The 23,082-nt window shown below is 43.9% G+C and overlaps 1 protein-coding gene across 1 annotated transcript in view; it reads left to right on the forward strand.

Moving 5' to 3' along the window:
• ATP6V0D1 (ATPase H+ transporting V0 subunit d1) overlaps positions 1-23,082 on the forward strand; it is an 86,913-nt gene that overhangs the window by 44,388 nt on the left and 19,443 nt on the right. Inside the window, exons 3-6 of the mRNA XM_069740517.1 lie at positions 12,233-12,411; positions 13,805-13,884; positions 16,006-16,083; positions 21,201-21,377. Of these exons, the coding sequence (XP_069596618.1) occupies positions 12,233-12,411; positions 13,805-13,884; positions 16,006-16,083; positions 21,201-21,377 (514 nt within the window). The remainder of the gene's footprint in view (positions 1-12,232; positions 12,412-13,804; positions 13,885-16,005; positions 16,084-21,200; positions 21,378-23,082) is intronic.

The following is a 23,082-nucleotide window of genomic DNA, read 5'->3' on the forward strand; positions in this document are numbered from 1 at the left end:
ACTCCAACTCCTCAATTTCCATGACACCGACCCCACCAAAATGGGCTCTGACTCCTTAATTTCCATGACTCCGACTCCACCAAAATGGGCTCTGACTCCTTAATTTCCATGACTCCGACTCCACCAAAATGGGCTCTGACTCCTTAATTTCCATGACTCAGACTCCACCAAAATGGGCTCTGCCTCCTCAATTTCCATGACTCCGACTCCACCAAAATGGGCTCCACCTCCTCAATTTCCATGACACCGACCCCACCAAAATGAACTTCGCCTCCTCAATTTCCATGACACCGACCCCACCAAAATGGGCTCTGCCTCCTCAATTTCCATGACACCGACTCCACCAAAATGGGCTCCGACTCCTCAATTTCCATGACACCGACTCCGACTCCACCAAAATGGGCTCCAACTCCTCAATTTCCATGACACCGACTCCACCAAAATGGACTCCGACTCCTCAATTTCCATGACTCCGACTCCACCAAAATGGGCTCGGACTTCGACTCCACAGCCCTGGCGATAAGAATATTCGGATGGACATTAGGGGCCTGCAGGAAACAGAAATAGTACATGGTACTGGGCAACGGGAGGGCCACATATAGTCCACTATGCAATGCACTTTAGGCTGGATATAGATGACTGTGTTTTCAGTCAAAATGGAGAATGTTTGCCTTTTGTATGTAGCGTGTAAGGAAGGAGTAAAAAAAAAATGCCAAAGAAAACTGTAAAAAAGCACTTTGTGTGGCCACTTTTTCAGCAGGAGATAGAACGGTTGTTAACTCAGTATCATTGTCTACCTTGTTCACCGTTTCTTACCAGCATGTCACACCACTTTATTCCTGACGTGCATTAAATCGAAACTAATATCAGAAATTAAGTATTGTTTAATTGAGGTGTTTGTAGTTTTTTTTTTTTTTTTTTAAAATAATAAAAAATTGCATTATAAATGAAAAAATATTGCAATTTTCACACTGACCACTGGGGTCATTTTGGACACTAACTTCCTGTTTCAGGAAACAACACATGTACATAGCCACAATGAACAGGCTGACTATGTTTAATTTTGAAGCATCTATGGAGTGTGTGAAAAGCACCAAATGTCCTCTCCTTTCTCAGTTATAGGACTATCTGCCTTCATTACGATAATAAAGATTTTACCTGTTTCATGTCTGCTACAGGACTTTAAGGGAAAGTTCACACTTGGCGTTTTTTTTTCTGTAGCAAAACCTGGTCTTTTGGCAGGAAGGCTGCAGAAAAAAAAGCTTGTTTTTCTTGTGTTTTTGCTATGTTATTTTGCTGCGGTTTGTGATTCTTTTGGATTTTCGGGCCGTCTATTATAGCTTTACTGCATGCGTGTTTATAAAGCTGTTGATGGAATTGCTTTTCATTTATTTGTCCTGCTTGTGGAGATTCTTCAGGGGGCTTCTAGGAGTGAATGACCACCCTACTCAGTGCCTGCGGTGCATGTCCCTTACTAACACCTCATTTCCTCCTGCTCTGTAGGAACATGGTGACTGTTTTATAGGGATCTGGGCATCCTGCTCCATAAACCTGTCAGCACTATACCGCCTAATATACTGCTTGACAAGGGAACATCCGAGAGCAAACCTGCCTCCTAGAAATAGCTTTGTGTTGGCTGATTTTCCTTCTGCAGTGAAATGTTAGGGGGGAAAAATGAAAAAGAGTAATTAAAAATATATTATAAAACTTAATTTATTAATTTGAGCATTGCAGGCAAAGTCCCATGCTGAACATTTTTTTTATCTGCCCATTAAAGCATATCAGAATTGGCGGTCACGTGTGAACATGAGGAATAACACCATTTTTGTCCATTGCTTAGTGAATAAAGCCTGATTTTTTTTTTTTTTTTTTTTTTCTTTTCAATTTTCTCCTTTGCATGCTCCATCTATAATTGCCAGCTTCTTAGAGCTGGTAGGCATATACGAGCCACCATAATTTCTCCACACACAGTACAGCGAGGGCTTCATGATCAGAAGCAGCATGGAGGAGACTGTATAGCAGTACTGAGCACTGCAGCTGTGAATCCAGCTTTGAAATAACTAGAAGCGCTGAATAACCTCAGCACAATCTCTCTGCCTCTGCTTGTTTTCTCACCCTGCTCATCAATTCTATAGAGTGTATTGGATCTGCATTACCCGGCTGTGGCCACCAAACATTTGATGGAATTATGCTGTTTTGCTACGTAACTGAACACATCATGCCGGCACTGTGTGGGTGCCTGGTGTCACACCCCATCTAGATATTGATGGCCTATCATACAGATAGGCCATCAATATAAAAGTACCATACAACCTCTTTATAACAGTCATACGCTGGATGAACCCTCCAAATAATGGAAAATGTTGGTGACCCTCTCCTGTAGCAGTGGACCATCATGAGTGACTAGCTTGTGCTGGGTAAGGCAGGAAGCAACCATCCAGTGTGTATGGGAGGGCAGCCCTACTGCTCCCTCGTGTGTGTGTGTGATTGGCAGAAATGAGCATAGGTTCACTAAACCTAAACTGACCTGCTAATATGATATATACATATACATACGGTGTATAAAAATAAATTTTCTGAAACCCTTATTGTCTCCAATTTTTGGGATCTGGGGCTGGGTGAGGGCTTATTTTTTACGCGCCGATCAGACGTTGTTATTGATACCATTTTGGGATAGATATGATCTTTTGATCACCTTTTATTACATTGTTTATGCGACCAAAAAATCTGACGTTTTTACATTTTTTTTCTCTCGTTGCCAATTAATTCTTTTTAGATTTTGATAGATTGGGCGTTTCTGAACATGGCAATGCCAAATGTGATTTTTTTTATTTTTTTTAATTTAATTTTGAATGAGACAAAAAGGGGGGGTGATTTTGAAAGTTTATATTTTTTAAATATTTTGAAAAACTTTTTTTTACACTTTTTACTGGCTTTAATAGTCTCCTTAGGAGACTTGAAGCTGTGATCTTCTGGTCTGGTTAGTTTATAGTCAAGTGAACAGCCTGTTTCATTTTTTCGGCAAATTCTAATTCCCGTCCATGTCCGCTGCTTCATATTCCCATATAAACTATTTTTTTTTTTAACTTTGAGTGCAATTTACCTCCTGCGTTGTATTTACTTCATGTTGCCAGCTCCTGTATTTTTTACATGGTGATTACAACACATTGTATCTTGTAACAAAACATGAAGCAATAATCCTGGCTATGATTGGAAACAGAGCGCCATGGCTGACTGCTGCGCAGTATCAATGTCTTTATTTCAATGGGTTACATTATAAGGTTTATGGGTTATTCTTTTTTTTGTAAACAGTTTAGTTATAAATGGTTAAGTCTTCACTTCTGCAATTCAACCTTGTTCTTCCTTAAATAGGACTTTTTACTAGTTTGAGCATGTTGAACTGGCCACAGCATGAAGTAGTGGCTGCATAGCTAAGTAAAATGATTTTTTTTTATTATTATTCCTCTCCGTTGCAGAGAAATTAGCTTGTAAAGTTTAGGTTATAATTTATGTTCAACTTGGCATTACTAGAGATTTGTATCTGGGGGCGTGTTCTTCTTCCCCTGCATGAGGTTAACCAATCATAAGCAGAAAGTGTCATGTAGGAGAGAAAAGAACACGCCCTCTAATTTATCTCTGCAACTATTGTGTAGACATACAGCAGAGCTGAATAATGTATCATTACAAACACTTCCAGATCTCATCTCACAGCAGTCAGTGTGGATGAGATCTGGAAGTGTTTGTTATGATACATAGCTCTCCAGATGGTGAATTTTGATTGGGACAGTGTGGTGAGTGTGCTTGATGTGAGAATACCGAATGGAGGTAAAGTAGGAACCCCTAGATGTAAAAGTATACTGCCTATAAGAGAGGGTCGAAAAGTCTTTATCACACAGGTGCTGGGACTTTGGGAGCTTACCAGGTCCCAAGAACTAGTGGTGCTCTAGTTTATCCCTGTCCTCCGGATTACTCCTGAAGGTGGAGACACTGGGTTCTCGTGCCTTGCTATGCTCCTATATGTATCCTGATCTGTCCCCTCACCTACCCAGAGCAGTGGAAAGCTGAAATGTATAGGAACACACTAACCAGACAAAGAAAGACAGACTGGGATAAATGAATACGCTCCCCAAACAGAGAAGGACATAGGGGAGTTCAAGGAAAGAGAAACCAAATAGGAGAGGATGAGGTTGTGTGCACAGACAAAACAACAACAGATCCAACTCCAGAACCAGGCAGTAAGAACTATCACTGGCAATCCCTAAGTGCCAGAGGAGAGCATATGTAGCAGAGGGGAGTGGCCAACACTGAACAGCTAAGACAAACCAAGTAGGAAAGCTCCTGGAGCTTCAACTAAACATATTAACCCTTGTACTGCTTAATTCGAAGGTGAAGTACTTCTAACCAGTGCTAAAGTTTATTAAACCAGACATCGCGGTCTTCTGGCTCCGCTCTGTTGTGGTATCCCCATGACCAAGACGGTCTGCTTTCTGTTCTGAAGCTTTGACTGTTATTACACCAGTAATGAGTGTTCTTGGTGTCACTAATTTGGGGGGTAGGGCCCGAATGTTGCTCACGACCATGACTCAGAGCTGAACATGTGTCTCAAGTTAACAAAGGTGTCTGTTTAAAGAGTTTGTACCAAGATGATGAATTATTGCCAATCAACAAGATGTGGGATAACTTCCTGATTGCTGGGGAACCAACCCTTGGGTCCACCACTCATTTTCTAGAACGAGGCTCTTCAGCCAGATTTTGGCGGCTGAATCATCCAACCGCATCTTGGTTAGTGCTTTTAGGGATGACCCCCACCTCTTTTTAAATATTTTTCAAAATTGTTTAAAGAGCATACCCCAAGTACAACTTAGAGAATGAGATATAATGGGTCTGGGTCTTTGGTGTAAGCAGGAGAAGGAGCATCGGGATGGAGAACGTCAGAGGCCATACAAGGGTTTTCTCGAGAGACCATTTCTCCTCTCCATTCATGATCATTTGCCCTCACAGGACATCTACAAAGAGGTTGTCCTGATTGGAAAAAGGTTTACTGCGATTTCACCAGCAGGAAAATAGACACCATTCCGATTTCTGCAGAAACTCACTCTTTGCTGACCTTTCCTGGCAAGTACATTTGTATAAGAACAGAGTGAAAGCGTGCGGCCAAAACAGACCCAAAAAAAGAAAAAGGCTGATCTCAGATCACAATCTTCCAGGATTTAAGCAAAACGATACCGTAATATATTACACTAAACTTTATTAACGTGTACCTTTCCTCAAACCCTGCCGAAGAGCAAGATCTTACTATTTGGCCCTAGATCTTCAGGCTCTCCTGGCATCTGCCAGCTCTCAGAAGGCCGGTGAAGCTCGTGAAGTCCTCCGCTTTCATTTATCGGGCCTTTCTCTCTAGTTAGAACTTGGTTTGTTTTCTTATTAAAGTTCTATTTATTTTTTTGGCTGAATATAGCCCAAGAAGAAGGTTACACTAACTTGGAAGTGGTTATTTTGGGATCCTCACATTTCATCCTGTCTATTTTTGGTGGAGGACATAGGTCAAGGATGGACAAAGCATGTAGACTTAGGCGCAAGATAGAGTGTTCCGGGAAGCCGGATCGTACTTAGTAACCCATTAATAAGAGCTTTTATAAACATACAAAATGCAACAGTGGTACAAGGGTATCAATGTGATAACTTACTATCTATAATGACGCCATTTATAAAACTAGGTTTCTTGCATGATGTGAAACCACTGGGTAAATCTGACAGGGAGAAGGACTTGGGGATCCTAGTTAATGATAAACTTACCTGGAGCAGCCAGTGCCAGGCAGCAGCTGCCAAGGCAAACAGGATCATGGGGTGCATTAAAAGAGGTCTGGATACACATGATGAGAGCATTATACTGCCTCTGTACAAATCCCTAGTTAGACCGCACATGGAGTACTGTGTCCAGTTTTGGGCACCGGTGCTCAGGAAGGATATAATGGAACTAGAGAGAGTACAAAGGAGGGCAACAAAATTAATAAAGGGGATGGGAGAACTACAATACCCAGATAGATTAGCGAAATTAGGATTATTTAGTCTAGAAAAAAGACGACTGAGGGGCGATCTAATAACCATGTATAAGTATATAAGGGGACAATACAAATATCTCGCTGAGGATCTGTTTATACCAAGGAAGGTGACGGGCACAAGGGGGCATTCTTTGCGTCTGGAGGAGAGAAGGTTTTTCCACCAACATAGAAGAGGATTCTTTACTGTTAGGGCAGTGAGAATCTGGAATTGCTTGCCTGAGGAGGTGGTGATGGCGAACTCAGTCGAGTGGTTCAAGAGAGGCCTGGATGTCTTCCTGGAGCAGAACAATATTGTATCATACAATTATTAGGTTCTGTAGAAGGACGTAGATCTGGGGATTTATTATGATGGAATATAGGCTGAACTGGATGGACAAATGTCTTTTTTCGGCCTTACTAACTATGTTACTATGTTACTATGTTACTATGTGGTCAGAGATCCTGATTCCAGCGATGTGTCACTTACTAGGCTGTTTCACTAAAATCAGTGTTTTATTAGAAGATTATCACTACAGGACTAGGTTTCTCGTGCCTCCTGGTCCAACCACACCCCCACCACTAATTGGCTGCCAATCAGTGGTGTGGGCGGAGTTATACAAGGCTCAGAATTCAGCACTCTGCTAGATCTGCAGCAGAGAAAACTGTGATTCTATCACAAACTGCTGAACCCAGTAAATTAAGTGACACATCACCAGAATCAGTGTCTCTGTCCCTACATCATGCTGCTTTCAGATTACATGGCAAAAACCTGACATATTCCCTTTAAGCCAGTATAACCAGTCATATTTAGAAACACAACATACAGTAATTATTATTATTATGGTCACCATACAGGATTATGAAAGCAGCAGTACTGAAGCCTTGTTTCTTTCAAGTCGGTGTCTTCATGGAACATTTCCACTTTTCTATAGATAAGAAGGGAACCTGTCACCCCGTTTTTGCGATATGAGATAAAAATATCATTCAATAGGGCCTGAGCTCTGCTTTAAGAGTGCCTTTATTATCCTCTGATTCCCCATCTTTGCAGAAAAAGTACCGTAGTAATCTCGTTGTTTTCTGCTGTCAATCACCCCGGTCTGGTCCGATGGGCGTGACCTAATCGCTGTCTCTCCCCCCGCTCCTCGGCGTGTCAGATGTAACTCGATCTGTGAATAGCACAGATCACGCTCATTTTTTGCGTTTGCGCAGTGCATTTGCCACTAGCGCATGCGCAGTATGTATTGCCCAACTGTGGGCAAAGCATACAACACATCATTGCGCATGCGCAGTTTTTCTTTACTGTAACCTCTATGCCCCGGAAGTCTCAGTATGCAAATTTGCATATCAAGACTTCCGGGTAACAGAGGTTACAGTGAAAAACCGGCGCATGCGCAATGATGTGTTGTATGCTTTGCCCACAGTTGAGCAATACATACTGCGCAGGCGCGAGATGACACTTTAATGCGCAGGCACTAAATACAACGCCGGGACGAAAATTCATAGTGAAAGCCGGAGGTGGGGAGAATCTGCGATTAAGCCCCACCCATCGGACAGACCGGGGTGATTGACAGCAGAAAACGGCGAGATTAGTACGGTATTTTCTCTGCAAAGGTAGGGAATCGGGAGATAATAAAGGCACTATTGTAAAGCAGAGCTCAGGCCATATTGAACGATATTTTTATCTCATATCGCAAAAACAGGGTGACAGGTTCCCTTTAAAGGGAGTCACTTGTGCAACAATTGTCTTAATTTTTATTTATTAAATCCATAGATCACGTGAAAGTAATACGGTTTATAATATATCTTCACAGAGCAATCTGTTTCATAATTTCTCAATTCAGGGTTAGAATCTGTATTTAGTGAAGACCAATGTTTCCATTACTGAGATGAAACATTGCACTTGGTGCTCATAAAATTCTATGAAAAGAGGAGGAGGGAAAGCCGGGTAAGTGAGATGAAGTGGTGAAAAAAATAAAAATAAAATAATTATTATTATATATATATATATATATATATATAGTTATAGTTTTTTTGGATGGTGCATTTTACCATGTTTATTGCACAGGTAAAATGACCTGAAACCATGATTCTAGGTTAGTACAAATAAGAAGATACCCGACATATAGAGATTTATCTTTTTTTTGTGTGGTGTAAATTAGATACAATCCCTTTAAAGACGTATTTTTATCATCAGAAAATATGTTGTTTATGGCGATTTTAGACTCTTGACTTCCTTTTTCCTGGAAATAATACATGTACATTAGCAGCAATACACGGACTCCAAATCTTCTGTTTGTATTGAATCATTTGAAGGGCTACAGGTCTGCAGTCACTCTCTGTGACTGCAGACTTGGGAATCCTTACAGCGCGCACTGCATTATGTGAGGATTCTCCGGTGCCGCCAGCGGCAGGTGAGTGACGCTGGTACACAGTGTGCATATATGGGGTCACATGCCAACTAAACGTGCACGAACAAGGCTGGACATGTCCGGTCGGATTTTGGCCAGAAGTATGTGTACTCCGGCCACATCCCGACTAGACTGTAGCCAGCCTCGTTCAGTACACTTGCATTAATCACACACGTCTAGTCTGCATGTAACCCCTTGTATGCAAATCACATACTTGCAGTCACGCATCCACCGCTCACAGCTATGGCAGTGGGAATCTTCACAGTGTGCAGTATGCCCCATGTGAGGATCCACAAGTCTGCAGTCACATAGAGTGACTGCAGACTTGTAGCCTGAGGCCGGACAACCACTTTAAATCGCATGTGCAAAGATGATTGTGAAGGTAGGGGGAGCAGGTCCGCTGTGACATCACCTATTATGATTGGGGGATTCTGTGTTATCAGCTGTGTATAGAGGTGTCATTGTCTTCCTGCCTCTGATGATAAGGAGCCTGCTGAAAACTCTTTGGGAAAGAATAGGAAGTGAGAGTCTGAAATAGCCCCAGTGGGAAATTGCAAGATTGCTAATTTTATTTTTTAATACAGATTGTGATTTGAAAAAAAAAAAATTGAAAAAGATTTTTTTTAAATCAATTTTAAATCTGATTTAAACCATAGGTAATTTTCTGCTGGCTACAACGTGTCTGGTCTTTATTTACTGGTTGGCGCAATGTTTGGCAGCAGTCCTACGATCGCCCTGGCACGGCGGAGGGATGACGGGCATTGTGCCCAGGGTTGCATAACTCTCAGTAGAGTTCACGCTGAGCCCCAGCCCCCGATGACTGTCCGTCTCGCTCTTCGGCTTGTGTCACCGTGCTCGCTTGCGCTAGTTGACAGGTCTCTCGCCGTCCTCGTACAGATCGAGCGTCCTGCTCGCTGTCTGCTTTTGTGCCTGCTCAGCTGATCTCTCGAGGAACGGATAATATCCATGTCCGCAGATTAGTGTCAACAAGCACAAATGTTCCTTTCAGATGTTTATGGAAAAATCCACCGTCAGATACACATGGTCGTATTCCAAGTGCTAAAATCCTCGGCGCTGTGTCTTCTCAGTCCCCGGCCTGTGATCTGTCTTCTGGATTGTTTCCCTGCGAGGACATGTCAGCGCACGATACATACATGTGCTGTAGGATGCCCTGCTGCCCTGTTCGTAGATCTGATTTTCTATGACCCCATCTCTCATGAAAATGCAAAAAAAGGTTTGGGAAGGAGTCAATTGAACGCGGCTCCATTCACATCTATGGGAGCTGCAGTGCACGTGTGTGACAAGTCGCGCATGCACACCACCACTCCATACACATCGGTGTCATGGCACTTTGAATAGTTGGGGACACAGCAATGGCGTCTTCCACAATCGTACATTTATTATCTATGTTTCGGGTAGATGATAATCGTTTGTGGTGGGATAACCCTTAAATAAAACCAAAGCCTCCTCTTAAAGGAGTTGTGTGGGCATAGGTTTTAGATTGGGCATCACTATCAGATCAGTAGGTTCCATCAGGAATCAGCAGGATGTAAATAGCCATCGTAACTAATTAAAAACAGCTCATCAATGGGGGCTCCTGGTGTCCGACCACCACCAATCTGATATCGATGACCTATCATTTAGGTGGTTCATCAAATAACTATGCTTGGACAACTCCTTTAAGGTGAGACTCGGGCTTAAAGTAAAAATGTAATCACTTGTTTCCAAAGTATAAAACGCATACCTGGCATTTTGCTTTCACAAGCGGCCACCGCCGTTCCTTCGTGGTGCAGCACAGTTTGACTGTCCGCAGAATGGCCGCGATGGCTGCAGACTTTCTAAGCAGCTCACTTTGCATAGATCATCCGGAACTCCATATCGCATTCATCTCCGATAGACCGGCATTGTGTTCACCGGAGTGTAGGACTGCGAGTGTGGCCACCAGAGCGTTGGACTGCTAGTGTGTCCACCGGAGCGTCGGGACTGTGAGCGTGTCCACCGGAGTGTAGGACTGCGAGTGTGTCCATTGGCGCGTCGGACTGCGAGCGTGTCTACCGGAGTGTCGGACTGCGAGTGTGTCTACCGGAGTGTCGGGACTGCGAGCATGTCCACCGGAGCATCGGACTGCGAGCGTGTCTACCGGAGTGTCGGACTGCGAGCGTGTCTACCGGAGTGTCGGGACTGCGAGCGTGTCCACCGGAGTGTCGGGACTGCGAGCGTGTCCACCGGAGTGTCGGGACTGCGAGCGTGTCCACCGGAGTGTCGGGACTGCGAGCGTGTCCACCGGAGTGTCGGGACTGCGAGCGTGTCCACCGGAGTGTCGGGACTGCGAGCGTGTCCACCGGAGTGTCGGGACTGCGAGCGTGTCCACCGGAGTGTCGGGACTGCGAGCGTGTCCACCAGAGTGTTGGGACTGCGAGCGTGTCCACTGGAGTGTAGGACTGTGAGCGTGTCCGTCGGAGTGCGAGCGTGTCCACCGGAGTGTAGGACTGCGAGCGTGTCCGCCGGAGTGTAGGACTGCGAGCGTGTCCGCCGGAGCGTCGGACTGCGAGCGTGTCCGCCGGAGCGTCGGACTGCGAGCGTGTCCGTCGGAGTGTCGGAAGGAGAGCATGTCCAAACCTTTACTTTTCATCAGAAGGCCTTTAAATGATGATTTACAGCTTTTGTGTGAAATGAATCTGTGTGAAAGAGTGACTCTGTAAGTTCATGTTTAGTGCAGCACTTTCTTGCATCCCTTGCGCTTTTTCAGTATATGCACATAGCTTTTTCAGGCGATATTCATTTTGGTGAGGCTAGTGCTTCTAAGGGTCACATCTCCAGTGCTTTTATTGCAAGTAAGAAAAAGTTAATCCCTCCTTTACTTTTAATTGATCAGATGTCGATAGTTGAGTTTGTTGACTTGCTTCTGTAAGAAACAGAATTGTGATTGCAGCTCTTGACTATTTTGCAGGCTATAATCCACAGTAAATGCAAATAAGGCACAGTTGACGGAACACCCAATTGAGTCATTCAGTTATTGGACTTGGTTTGACCTTTTTTTTTTTTTTCATGTCTTTAGATTTTTTGTTTTTAGGTGTTCACCGCCCTTACTGATCTACAGATGGGGGGTTCTGTCTGAATCCAATTTTTCACGGCATAACACAAGTCCTTGACACAAGTGTTCAGCATAGAGCACCCTCTTAATATGAATGACCCCAGCGATGTCCTACTTTAGATGTTCCTCACATGTTGGCCAGCTTCAGGCCAGCATCATATCACATCGTGTTGTGTATGCAGCTCCTATGCAGACCTTTTGTGTCTCCACGGTTATAGGCTTATCATTTCGCCCTGCAGTCATATACCGCTTATCACTATTCTACAGCTCAGAGTGGCAGAAGTAAGGGACCCATGGATGGAAAAAATAAACTTATGGCTCTTGCCCGATGAGGGAGAAATATAAAAAAAAAAAATAAATAAATAAAAGGCCAACTCTCCAAGAAGGGGCGTTAATGATTTCGGTAAAATTGGCGTCATCCTGTTGGCAGCACGTCATCTATAGGTAATAGAGATGGTAGAATGGATTCGGAGGATACCCGTTGTGTGCGTCACTCCGCAGTGATGACTGCGCCATCCTGGGAATGCCCGGAGGTAAGCAGTCACCGGGCCTCCAGATCAGCAGTCACAGATTACTGACCTGGCCGATGTCATGAGTCTGAATCGGTTCTCCTGTCTCTAACAGCTCTCCATAACGAGCTATGCCGGTGATCAGTGAAGTCCTCTGAACCTTTCTCCTCTTCCTTCCAGGTACAGCTACATGATAGATAATGTTATTCTTCTGATTACGGGGACCTTGCACCAGCGGTCAATTTCTGAGCTTGTGCCCAAATGCCACCCCTTGGGCAGGTTTGAACAGATGGAGGCCGTGAACATCGCCCAGACCCCAGCAGAACTCTACAACGCCATACTTGTGGACACTCCTTTAGGTAAGTTTTATGTAGTGTGTTAATGTGTCAGAAAGGCGACCACCCCCATGAGCAGCGGATTTTATCAGAAAATATACTATCTGCTGTAAGATTGCTTGAAGTTTGTCCAACTTAGAGCCACTCTTCTTTAAGGGGGTTGTCCACCACTTCTACAACCCCATCTCAACACCTATGGTTTCTCCCCGTAAAACAATAACACTTATCCTTGCCTCTGGTGCTGGCGCCATTCTGGCAGTGTCACGAGATCCCTGCATCCAATCAGTTGATCTCTCCTACTGACATCATTGATATCCGGAGGAAGTGACAGCTACGTCTGCTTTCTCCCTACAGATGTCTAGATTTGTCTGAAGGACGTGAGAGTGACACTAGCGCTGATTGGCCACAGACACCACGTGACATAATGTCATGTGAGCCCTGGGAGAACCAGCGCCATTACTGCTGGAACAGGGCCGAGACAGCTGGAACAGGGCCGAGACAGCTGGAACCGGGCCGACACTGCTGGAACAGGGCTGAGACAGCTGGAACAGGGCCGACACCGGATGTGAATATAGGTGTTATTTTTCTAGGAGGAAACATGGGGATTCAGGAGGGGTTGTCCAAGTAATGGTCAACCCCTTTAACCTCTCTTTTACTGACTCCCATAAATCCTAATGGGGGTTATGGGCATAGGTTTTTTTATGCCAAGATCTTGGTAGCTAGGATTAAAGGAATTGTCTCTGATGAGAGAGCCCACTGAAAGGGGCTTAAAAAATCATTAAAAAAAAGTTGCACAACAGTATTAATAATTGTTAAATAATGTTGTTATTCTTAATCCCCAGTTTTGATGTAGCAATGATGTGACCGCTGCCGTCTTCCCCTGGCCTCAGCACGGACGCTTGTTTGGTACAGCCCGTGATGGCTGAGGTCAATGATTGACTGCAGTGTTCATATACATAACAGGGGACTTATCTGGTAACTAATGGCTCTTTTATCGTTTTATAACAATAACTGCAAGCTTTTGGAAATCCCAAATAACCCTTTTAAAATGTAAAAAAATTGAATCTGGCAGTGGAGCAGTATTTTTACCATCTTTTCTTCTGGCTACTTGGACCACCCTTTACAGGTGTGTTGTTGTTGTTGTTGTGTGTTTTTTTTTTTTGTTTGTTTTTTTTATAATGCGGGTGATCATGAAGGGTCTGAAGATTTAAATATATATATTTTTTTGTTAATAACGATGGCAAAGAGAGCATTTTCTCTATCACTATTTCAGTTTCATACCTCCTCGACAGCATCCGTGCTGGAATATAGAAGTGACATTTTCGGGGACTGCATGATTAGATGCCTCCTGAGGACTGATTGCTTTACATATCTTATCACTGATCTCCATTAAGGACATTGCATGTTTTGTCTTTAGCTGCATTTTTTCAGGATTGCATTTCGGAGCAAGATCTGGATGAAATGAACATTGAAATAATCAGGAACACACTGTACAAGGTGAGTGCAGATAGTGTTCTCTCCTGGGTTTACTCTGGGGAAAAAAGAAAGAAGATGATATTATGAATCCCTAAAGAGCTTTAATCCGTAACTCACATTCACATTGTCCTAGAGCAGTGATGGTGAAGCTTCAAGAGACTGAGTGCCCAAACGGCAACCCAACACCCACACTGAGTGCCCACACGGCAATGTAACCTGTGGCTGGTGCGGACATTGCAGGAAGCATGCACAATACACACACACACAGCCCCTCTGCAAAATGTACACACACACACACTGCCCGTCAGCAAAATGTACACACGAACGCTGCCCCTCTGCAAAATGAACACACACACACACACACTTCCCCTCTGCAAAATGTACACACGCACACACTTCCCCTCTGCAAAATGTACACACGCACACACTTCCCCTCTGCAAAATGTACACACACACACACACTGCCCGTCAGCAAAATGTACACACGAACGCTGCCCCTCTGCAAAATGAACACACACACACACACACACACACACACACACACACACACACACACACACACACACACACACTTCCCCTCTGCAAAATGTACACACGCACACACTTCCCCTCTGCAAAATGTACACACACACACACTGCCCGTCAGCAAAATGTACACACGAACGCTGCCCCTCTGCAAAATGTACACACGCACACACACTGCCCCTCTGCAAAATGTACACACGCACACACACTGCCCCTCTGCAAAATGTACACACGCACACACACACTGCCCCTCTGCAAAATGTACACACACACACACTGCCCCTCTGCAAAATGTACACACACACACACACACACACACACTGCCCCTCTGCAAAATGTACACACACACACACTGCCCCTCTGCAAAATGTACACACACACACACACACACACACACACACACACACACACACACACACTGACCCTCTGCAAAATGTACACACACACACACTGCCCCTCTGCAAAATGTACACACACACACGTACACACACACACTGACCCTCTGCAAAATGTACACACACACACTGACCCTCTGAATAAGGCAACCCCCCATTCCCACACACTGTCTGTAGCAAAACTGTGCCCCCTTTCACAATTGTCCCTCCCGCACCCATGATACATTTAATGTTGGGCTCCTACCAGTGCCCGTGCTGTCCGTGCTCCTCTGCGGCCCCGGTGCAGGCAGCAGTGTGATGAGGTCAGTAGCGTGCTGACCTAATCACTCTGCTGCTCTTGGTCCCGGGGCTGACAGGCGCTCCTCTGCCCGGTCCTGGCGCAGCACTGCTCAAATGTATTCATGTTTAAAAAAACACAAATACATTTTAACATGGGAAGAAGTTAGCGGCGTCACCCCGGCATGGCGTGTGTGCCCACAGGGAGGGCTCAGTATGCCCCCTCTGGCACTACTGTCCTAGAATGTTACTAGGAGCATGTGCAGTAGAAGCTCCGCTGCTGTGACCTGTAGGATAGCCCAACCGTGCATGGTATAGGTTAACTCCAGGTCACAGCAGCGGAGCTTCATACTTCACGTGTTCATAGGTACCGGTCCAATTATCACTTTAGGACAGATTATTTTAGTGTCTGCTGCCATTTTACTTCTATGATTACTTCTCTAGATAAAGTGAACATAATTTGCTAATTAAAGGAATCTGTCATTAGGACCAACCCTCCTAAAACATGTATATGAGCATGCAGGTCATAGGAAGCGGAATAAAATGATGTTTCGATGTCTGAGATGTCTTATTCTAGGGAAATCCGCGTTTTCTTCAATATGTAAATGATATGTTAAGATCTATGGGTGGGACATAGCTCTCCCTAAGAATCTACCTCCAGGGCTTAATTTAAATGAAAGTAGAGGTGGACGGGGCTGGGTCGGACCTGTTAGCAATGACAATCCTCGTTAGTTCTATTTTCAGTCATCTCCATTCATGTCTGTTTCCTTAAAGTGTGTGGCGAACCTTCAGTTAGATAATAAATATAATTTATAATGGAGCAGGGAAACCAAAGGAAATGTTGACCATGAGAGAGGTAGAAGATGTTCCGGGGGGCAGTATACGGCTGCCCTTGTCGATGATTACCAGTTGACTCCGTATTATAGATTGTTTTTTTGGTTTCCAGGCTTACTTGGAGTCCTTCTACAAATTCTGTGATAACCTCGGAGGCACAACCGCAGACGTCATGTGTCCTATTCTTGAGGTACAGGCTATGATACTATTAATTTCGAGTGACTGAGATGATAAATGTTGGAAAGTGTTATTACAATTTACAGTGCGCTTGAGAACATTGAAAGCATTTTATTTTTTGTTAATTTCCATGTACAGTACAGAACAAAAGTTTGGACACACCTTCTCATTTAAATATTTTTCTGTATTTTCATGACTATGAAAATTGTACATTCACACTGAAGGCATCAAAACTATGAATTAACACATGTGGAATTATACACTTAATTTCAGTTGTTTCACACTTTTTTGTTATGTCTTATATTCTAGGTTCTTCAAAGTAGCCACCTTTTGCTTTGATGACTTCTTTGCACACTCTTGGCATTCTCTAGATGAGCTTCAAGAGGTAGTCACCGGGAATGGTCTTCCAACAATCTTGAAGGAGTTCCCAGAGATGCTTAGCACTTGTTGGCCCTTTTGCCTTCACTCTGCGGTCCAGCTCACCCCAAACCATCTCGATTGGGTTCAGGTCTGGTGACTGTGGAGGCCAGGCCAGGTCATCGGGCGTAGCACCCCATCACTCTCCTTCTTGGCCAAATAGCCCTTACACAGCCTGGAGGTGTGTTTGGGGTCATTGTCCTGTTGAAAAATAAATGATGGTCCAACTAAACGCAAACTGGATTGAATAGCATGCCGCTGCAAGATGCTGTGGTAGCCATGCTGGTTCAGTATGCCTTCAATTTTGAATAAATCCCCAAAAGTGTCACCAGCAAAGCACCCCCACACCATCACACCTCCTCCTCCATGCTTCACGGTGGGAACCAAGCATGTAGAGTCCATCCGTTCACCTTTTCTGCATCGCACAGAGACACGGTGGTTGGAACCAAAGATCTCAAATTTGGACTCATCAGACCAAAGCACAGATTTCCACTGGTCTAATGTCCATTCTTTGTGTTCTTTAGCCCAAACAAGTCTCTTCTGCTTGTTGCCTGTCCTTAGCAGTGGTTTCCTAGCAGCTGTTTTATCATGAAGGCCTGCTACACAAAGTCTCCTCTTAACAGATGTTGTAGAGATCTGTCTGCTGCTAGAACTCTGTGTGGCATTGACCTGGTCTCTAATCTGAGCTGCTGTTAACCTGCGATTTCTGAGGCTGGTGACTCGGTAAACTTAAGGTACCGTCACATTAAGCGACGCTGCAGCGATCTAGACAACGATTCCGATCGCTGCAGCGTCGCTGTGTGGTCGCTGGAGAGCTGTCACACCTGACAGGGCACACCTGTGAAGTGAAAACCATTCCCGGTGACTACTTCTTGAAGTTCATCAAGAGAATGCCAAGAGTGTGCAAAGCAGTCATCAAAGCAAAAGGTTGCTACTTTGAAGAACCTAGAATATAGGACATATTTTCAGTTGTCACACTTTTTTGTTAAGTATATAATTCCATATGTGTTCTTTCATAGTTTTGATGCCTTCAGTGTGAATGTACAATTTTCATAGTCATGAAAATACAGAAAAATTTTAAAATGAGAAGGTGTGTCCAAACTTTTTGGTCTGTACTGTACAATGAAAAAAATAACCTTTCCAAGTACCTTTTTCACTTTTGGTGAACACCGCTCTAGTGCATGTTGATGTGTGTCCATTGTTGCAGACTACAAGCAAGCCTTGGTGATACAGATCCTGAAGTCGCCTATCAGTAAACTTCGCCACTATAATTTCTCCAATTTATTGATTTCCCTTTCCTCGGGCCTTAAGTATAAAGATACAGCAGGTGAAATCACACGTCACCATTTTTCTAAGTAAATATATTTCTAAAGGTGTTGTTGACATGAAATTCTCACCAGATGTTGATAACAACCCATCCAATCCACACAGGCAAAGAAATCAAACCACAGATGTCCATAATAGTTATGTGTATGTAATAATGAGAAATGACACAAGAAAAAATATTTGGGGTGCGTCTTATGGTCCGGAGCATCTTATAGTCCAAAAAATACGGTACTAATTTCAGCTGGTGTCATGACTTTCCATGGCTTTTTGCACCTCTCTTGCTTTACGTGTTCAATACTTTTTCCCTGTGTCATTTCTCATTATTTTACATAACTTAATTTATGGACATCTATGGGTTGATTTCTTTGCCTGTGTGGATTGGATAGGTTGATACTGACATCTGCTGAGAATTTCATATCAATTGCACTTTTAGAAAAAAATTTACTTAGACAATTGGTGACATGTTCAATGCTTATTTTACCCGCTGTGTACTATAGAATAAATTTTAGTGAACATGCCAGGATTGCCCGATCATTTAATATAAGTAGTGGAATTTCCCACCTCTCCTCCCACAGGTGAGGTCAGTGGAGATGAGGATCAGCATGTTTGAATTCAAGCCTCAGATTCTTTTGTCAGTGGGAGAGAAGTGTCTGAGTGCCTCTCACCATGGTAAACACTTGGAACGCTGTGCCAAGTCGAACATTTACAGGTGTAGGTCAGGGGAGATGCTTTTGGTTGACTGCCCTCTAAAATGGCATCTTAAAGGGAATGTGTCAGCAGCTTTTGCTATGAAATCTGAGGGCAGCATGAGGTAGAAGCTGAGACACATACAGTTAGGGCCAGAAATATTTGGACAGTGACACAAGTTTTGTTATTTTAGCTGTTTACAAAAACATGTTCAGAAATACAATTATATATATAATATGGGCTGAAAGTGCACACTCCCAGCTGCAATATGATAGTTTCCACATCCAAATTGGAGAAAGGGTTTAGGAATCATAGCTCTGTAATGCATAGCGTCCTCAAGGGACCAAAAGTAATTGGACAATGGACTGTAAGGGCTGCAATTAACTCTGAAGGCGTCTCCCTCGTTAACCTGTAATCAATGAAGTAGTTAAAAGGTCAGGGGTGGATTCCAGGTGTGTGGTTTTGCATTTGGAAGCTGTTGCTGTGAGCAGACAACATGCGGTCAAAGGAACTCTCAATTGAGGTGAAGCAGAACATCCTGAGGCTGAAAAAAAAGAAAAAATCCATCAGAGAGATAGCAGACATGCTTGGAGTAGCAAAATCAACAGTTGGGTACATTCTGAGAAAAAAGGAATTGACTGGTGAGCTTGGGAACTCAAAAAGGCCTGGGCGTCCACGGATGACAACAGTGGTGGATGATCGCCGCATACTTAATTTGGTGAAGAAGAACCCGTTCACAACATCAACTGAAGTCCAGAACACTCTCAGTGAAGTAGGTGTATCTGTCTCTAAGTCAACAGTAAAGAGAAAACTCCATGACAGTAAATACAAAGGGTTCACATCTAGATGCTAACCATTCATCAATACCAAAAATAGACAGGCCAGAGTTAAATTTGCAGAAAAACACCTCAAGAAGCCAGCTCAGTTCTGGAAAAGTATTCTATGGACAGATGAGACAAAGATCAACCTGTACCAGAATGATGGGAAGAACAAAGTTTGGAGAAGAAAGGGAACGGCACATGATCCAAGGCACACCACATCCTCTGTAAAACATGGTGGAGGCAACGTGATGGCATGGGCATGCATGGCTTTCAATGGCACTGGGTCACTTGTGTTTATTGATGACATAAGAGCAGACAAGAGTAGCCGGATGAATTCTGAAGTGTACCGGGATATACTTTCAGCCCAGATTCAGCCAAATGCTGCAAAGTTGATTGGACGGCGCTTCATAGTACAGATGGACAATGACCCCAAGCATACAGCCAAAGCTACCCAGGAGTTCATGAGTGCCAAAAAGTGGAACATTCTGCAATGGCCAAGTCAATCTCCAGATCTTAACCCAATTGAGCATGCATTTCACTTGCTCAAATCCAGACTTAAGACGGAAAGACCCACAAACAAGCAAGACCTGAAGGCTGCGGCTGTAAAGGCCTGGCAAAGCATTAAGAAGGAGGAAACCCAGCGTTTGGTGATGTCCATGGGTTCCAGACTTAAGGCAGTGATTGCCTCCAAAGGATTTGCAACAAAATATTGAAAATAAAAATATTTTGTTTGGGTTATGTTTCTTTGTCCAATTACTTTTGACCTCCTAAAATGTGGAGTGTTTGTAAAGAAATGTGTACAATTCCTACATTTTCTATCAGATATTTTTGTTCAACCCTTCAAATTAAACGTTACAATCTGCACTTGAATTCTGTTGTAGAGGTTTCATTTCAAATCCAATGTGGTGGCATGCAGAGCCCAACTCGCGAAAATTGTGTCACTGTCCAAATATTTCTGGCCCTAACTGTATCATGGATGTGTCCCTTATTAGTCTCTGTGCTGTTCTTTCCTTACAATGAATGTTTTATCACCAGGTGATAATCACAGCCTTGACTACAGCTCATGTGAGCCCTAGTCTGACCACGCCCCCTACTTTGATAGAACTTCCTATCAATAGACATTGTACATGGATAGCTGGTGTGGGCTTGGTTAGCTTTCTAAGCTCTGAGACCTCTAAAAACTCTTGATTGGGCCACAACTGCTGAACCTAGTCAGCTAAGTGATACATCTTTGGAATCAGGGCATTGTTTCCTAAATTATGCCGCTCTCTGATGAGGTTGCAAAAACCTGGTGACTGATTCCCTTTGAGCCCCAGGACGCTACTGGGCCATTATTTTCTTACAACCTACACATACGAATATTGAAGCAGTCGGTACACTGATGAAGGTCGCTGTTGTATGACCGAAACGTTTACATCATTTCTACTGGATTATGTGGAGTTGTAACTTTTTGGACCACATTAAATTGTTCAATTTTCATCCACTTCTTTGCCAAGTTTTATCCAGTCAAGTGTAAAGGTCAGGGACCTTACTTGAGTACCAACAGATAGGTTGTGCCATGTTATACATTCTTATAAGTTTGGGTCAAGAGACCAACAGAAAGTCCAGGCAATGCAGTCCATATACTGACCATGACACGTTCGGAATCTGGCCTTATACTGGTGGATATGCTGATTGTAGGCCTGATCCGTATTGCACAAATTCTAGACTAATCCTGCCCGTCTGTCACATGTTCTGTATAACTATTGTGGGAAGAAATCCAGGAGACGCATGTGACAATACAAGCCATGTAAGATGTCTGGAAGTGTTGTCATAGTAAATTTTAGTAGTGGTGCCTGCAAGCATCGAGCCTCATGATATGATGATGTTTGTTCTACAGTTTGAAGCGGACCGCCGGGCGTTTATAATCACAATTAATTCATTTGGCACCGAGCTCTCGAAAGAAGACCGTGCCAAGTTGTTCCCACACTGCGGTAAATTGTACCCTGAAGGGTTGGCCCAGTTGGCGAGAGCAGATGACTACGAACAGGTCAAAACAGTAGCTGACTACTACCCTGTAAGTACATGCTACATTCCAGATATTTCTAACATCTCTCTACTGTCTTGGCAGCATACGTATAGATCTTTACCATGGACATATGTTATGTACATAGGCTAAACCGCTCAATGTCAGTCAGCTGCTGCTAAGGCCTGCAGGACACTGGCATGGACTCACAAGACAGGGTGTAAATCCCCCTCGTGCACTTTACATAGCGTTGTTTGGTCAGTCATTGGGCTGGCAGCTATCTCTCCCGACTTTCCCATAAATCTCTGCTGGTGGCGGCTTATATCGTGGGGAGCAAAAGGATCAGCGGTCCAAAATCAGACATGCTGGATCTTTATCTCCCCCGACATCATCTGTTGTTGGAGATTCGGGACAATAGTCTGTCAGACAAACCCGTGAATAAAGGCTCCCATGGTTGTGGTTTATATCATAGAAAACAAAAGGATCGACAATACAAAATTGGACATGCCTGATCCTTATCTGTCGGGGATCTCCGTATACAATAGACTGCCAGCTGGATTGGCAAATGTTAGTCTAAGGGTACCGTCACACAGTGAAATTTTGATCGCTACGACGGCACGATTCGTGACGTTCGAGCGATATATCTGTGACGTTCGAGCGATATCGCAATGTCTGACACGCTCCTGCGATCAGGGACCCCGCTGAGAATCGTACGTCGTAGCAGATCGTTTGAAACTTTCTTTCGTCGTCTAGTGTCCCGCTGTGGCGGCATGATCGCATGGTGTAACATATATCGTATACGATGTGCGCATAGTAACCAACGGCTTCTACATCGCACATACGTCATGAAATTATCGCTCCAGCGTCGTACATTGCAAAGTGTGACAGCAGTCTACGACGCTGGAGCGATATTGTTACGACGCTGGAGCGTCACGGATCGTACCGTCGTAGCGATGAAAATTGCACTGTGTGACGGTACCCTTAGGCTAGTTTCACATTTGCATTTAAAAACGCAGCATTTAAAACGCAAACGCAGGTGGTGAAAAAAAACCACTTCTCATCATGCGTTTCAAAAACGCAAACGCAGGAAAACAAGCATGTAAACGCGTCAAAACGCCGCTTTTTTTTACCGCATGCGAAAATGCATGCGTCTACAAAAACGCAGCGTTTGCACGCGTTTACATGCGTTTTTTTCCAGCGTTTGCATTTTTGAAACGCATGATGAGAAGTGTGTGACAGCTGCCAATCATCAAAATCAACTAGAAAACCTACTATAAATAGAAATAGCTAGGGTTAGGGTTTGGGTTTGGATCCCTAGGGTTAGGGTTTGGATCCCTAGGGTTAGGGTTTGGATCTCTAGGGTTAGGGTTAGGGTTAGGATCCCTTTATCACCTTGATGGTGGGGGGTTAGGGTTTGCGTTAGGGTTTGCATCCCTTTATCACCTTGATGGTGGGGGGTGGCTTATCAGTGTGTAGATTTGTTTTTTTCTATGGAAACGCATGCGTTTAAAAACGCATGCGTTTACATAGACAGCAATACGTTTTTTTGCATTTCCGCCACAAAACGTAAGCATAGAAACGACGCATGCGTCGTCAAACGCGGCAAAACGCATACAAAAAAAAGCATGCGTTTTTAATGTTAAATATAGGGGGGGAAAAGCATGCGTTTTTTTGCGTTAAAACGCAGCGCCAAAAAACGCAAATGTGAAACCAGCCTAATGTGTTTGGGGGCCTTTAGGAAGGAGCAGGACACACA

Source organism: Ranitomeya imitator, chromosome 9 (assembly GCF_032444005.1).
Source record: "Ranitomeya imitator isolate aRanImi1 chromosome 9, aRanImi1.pri, whole genome shotgun sequence".
Classification (NCBI taxonomy): domain Eukaryota; kingdom Metazoa; phylum Chordata; class Amphibia; order Anura; family Dendrobatidae; genus Ranitomeya; species Ranitomeya imitator.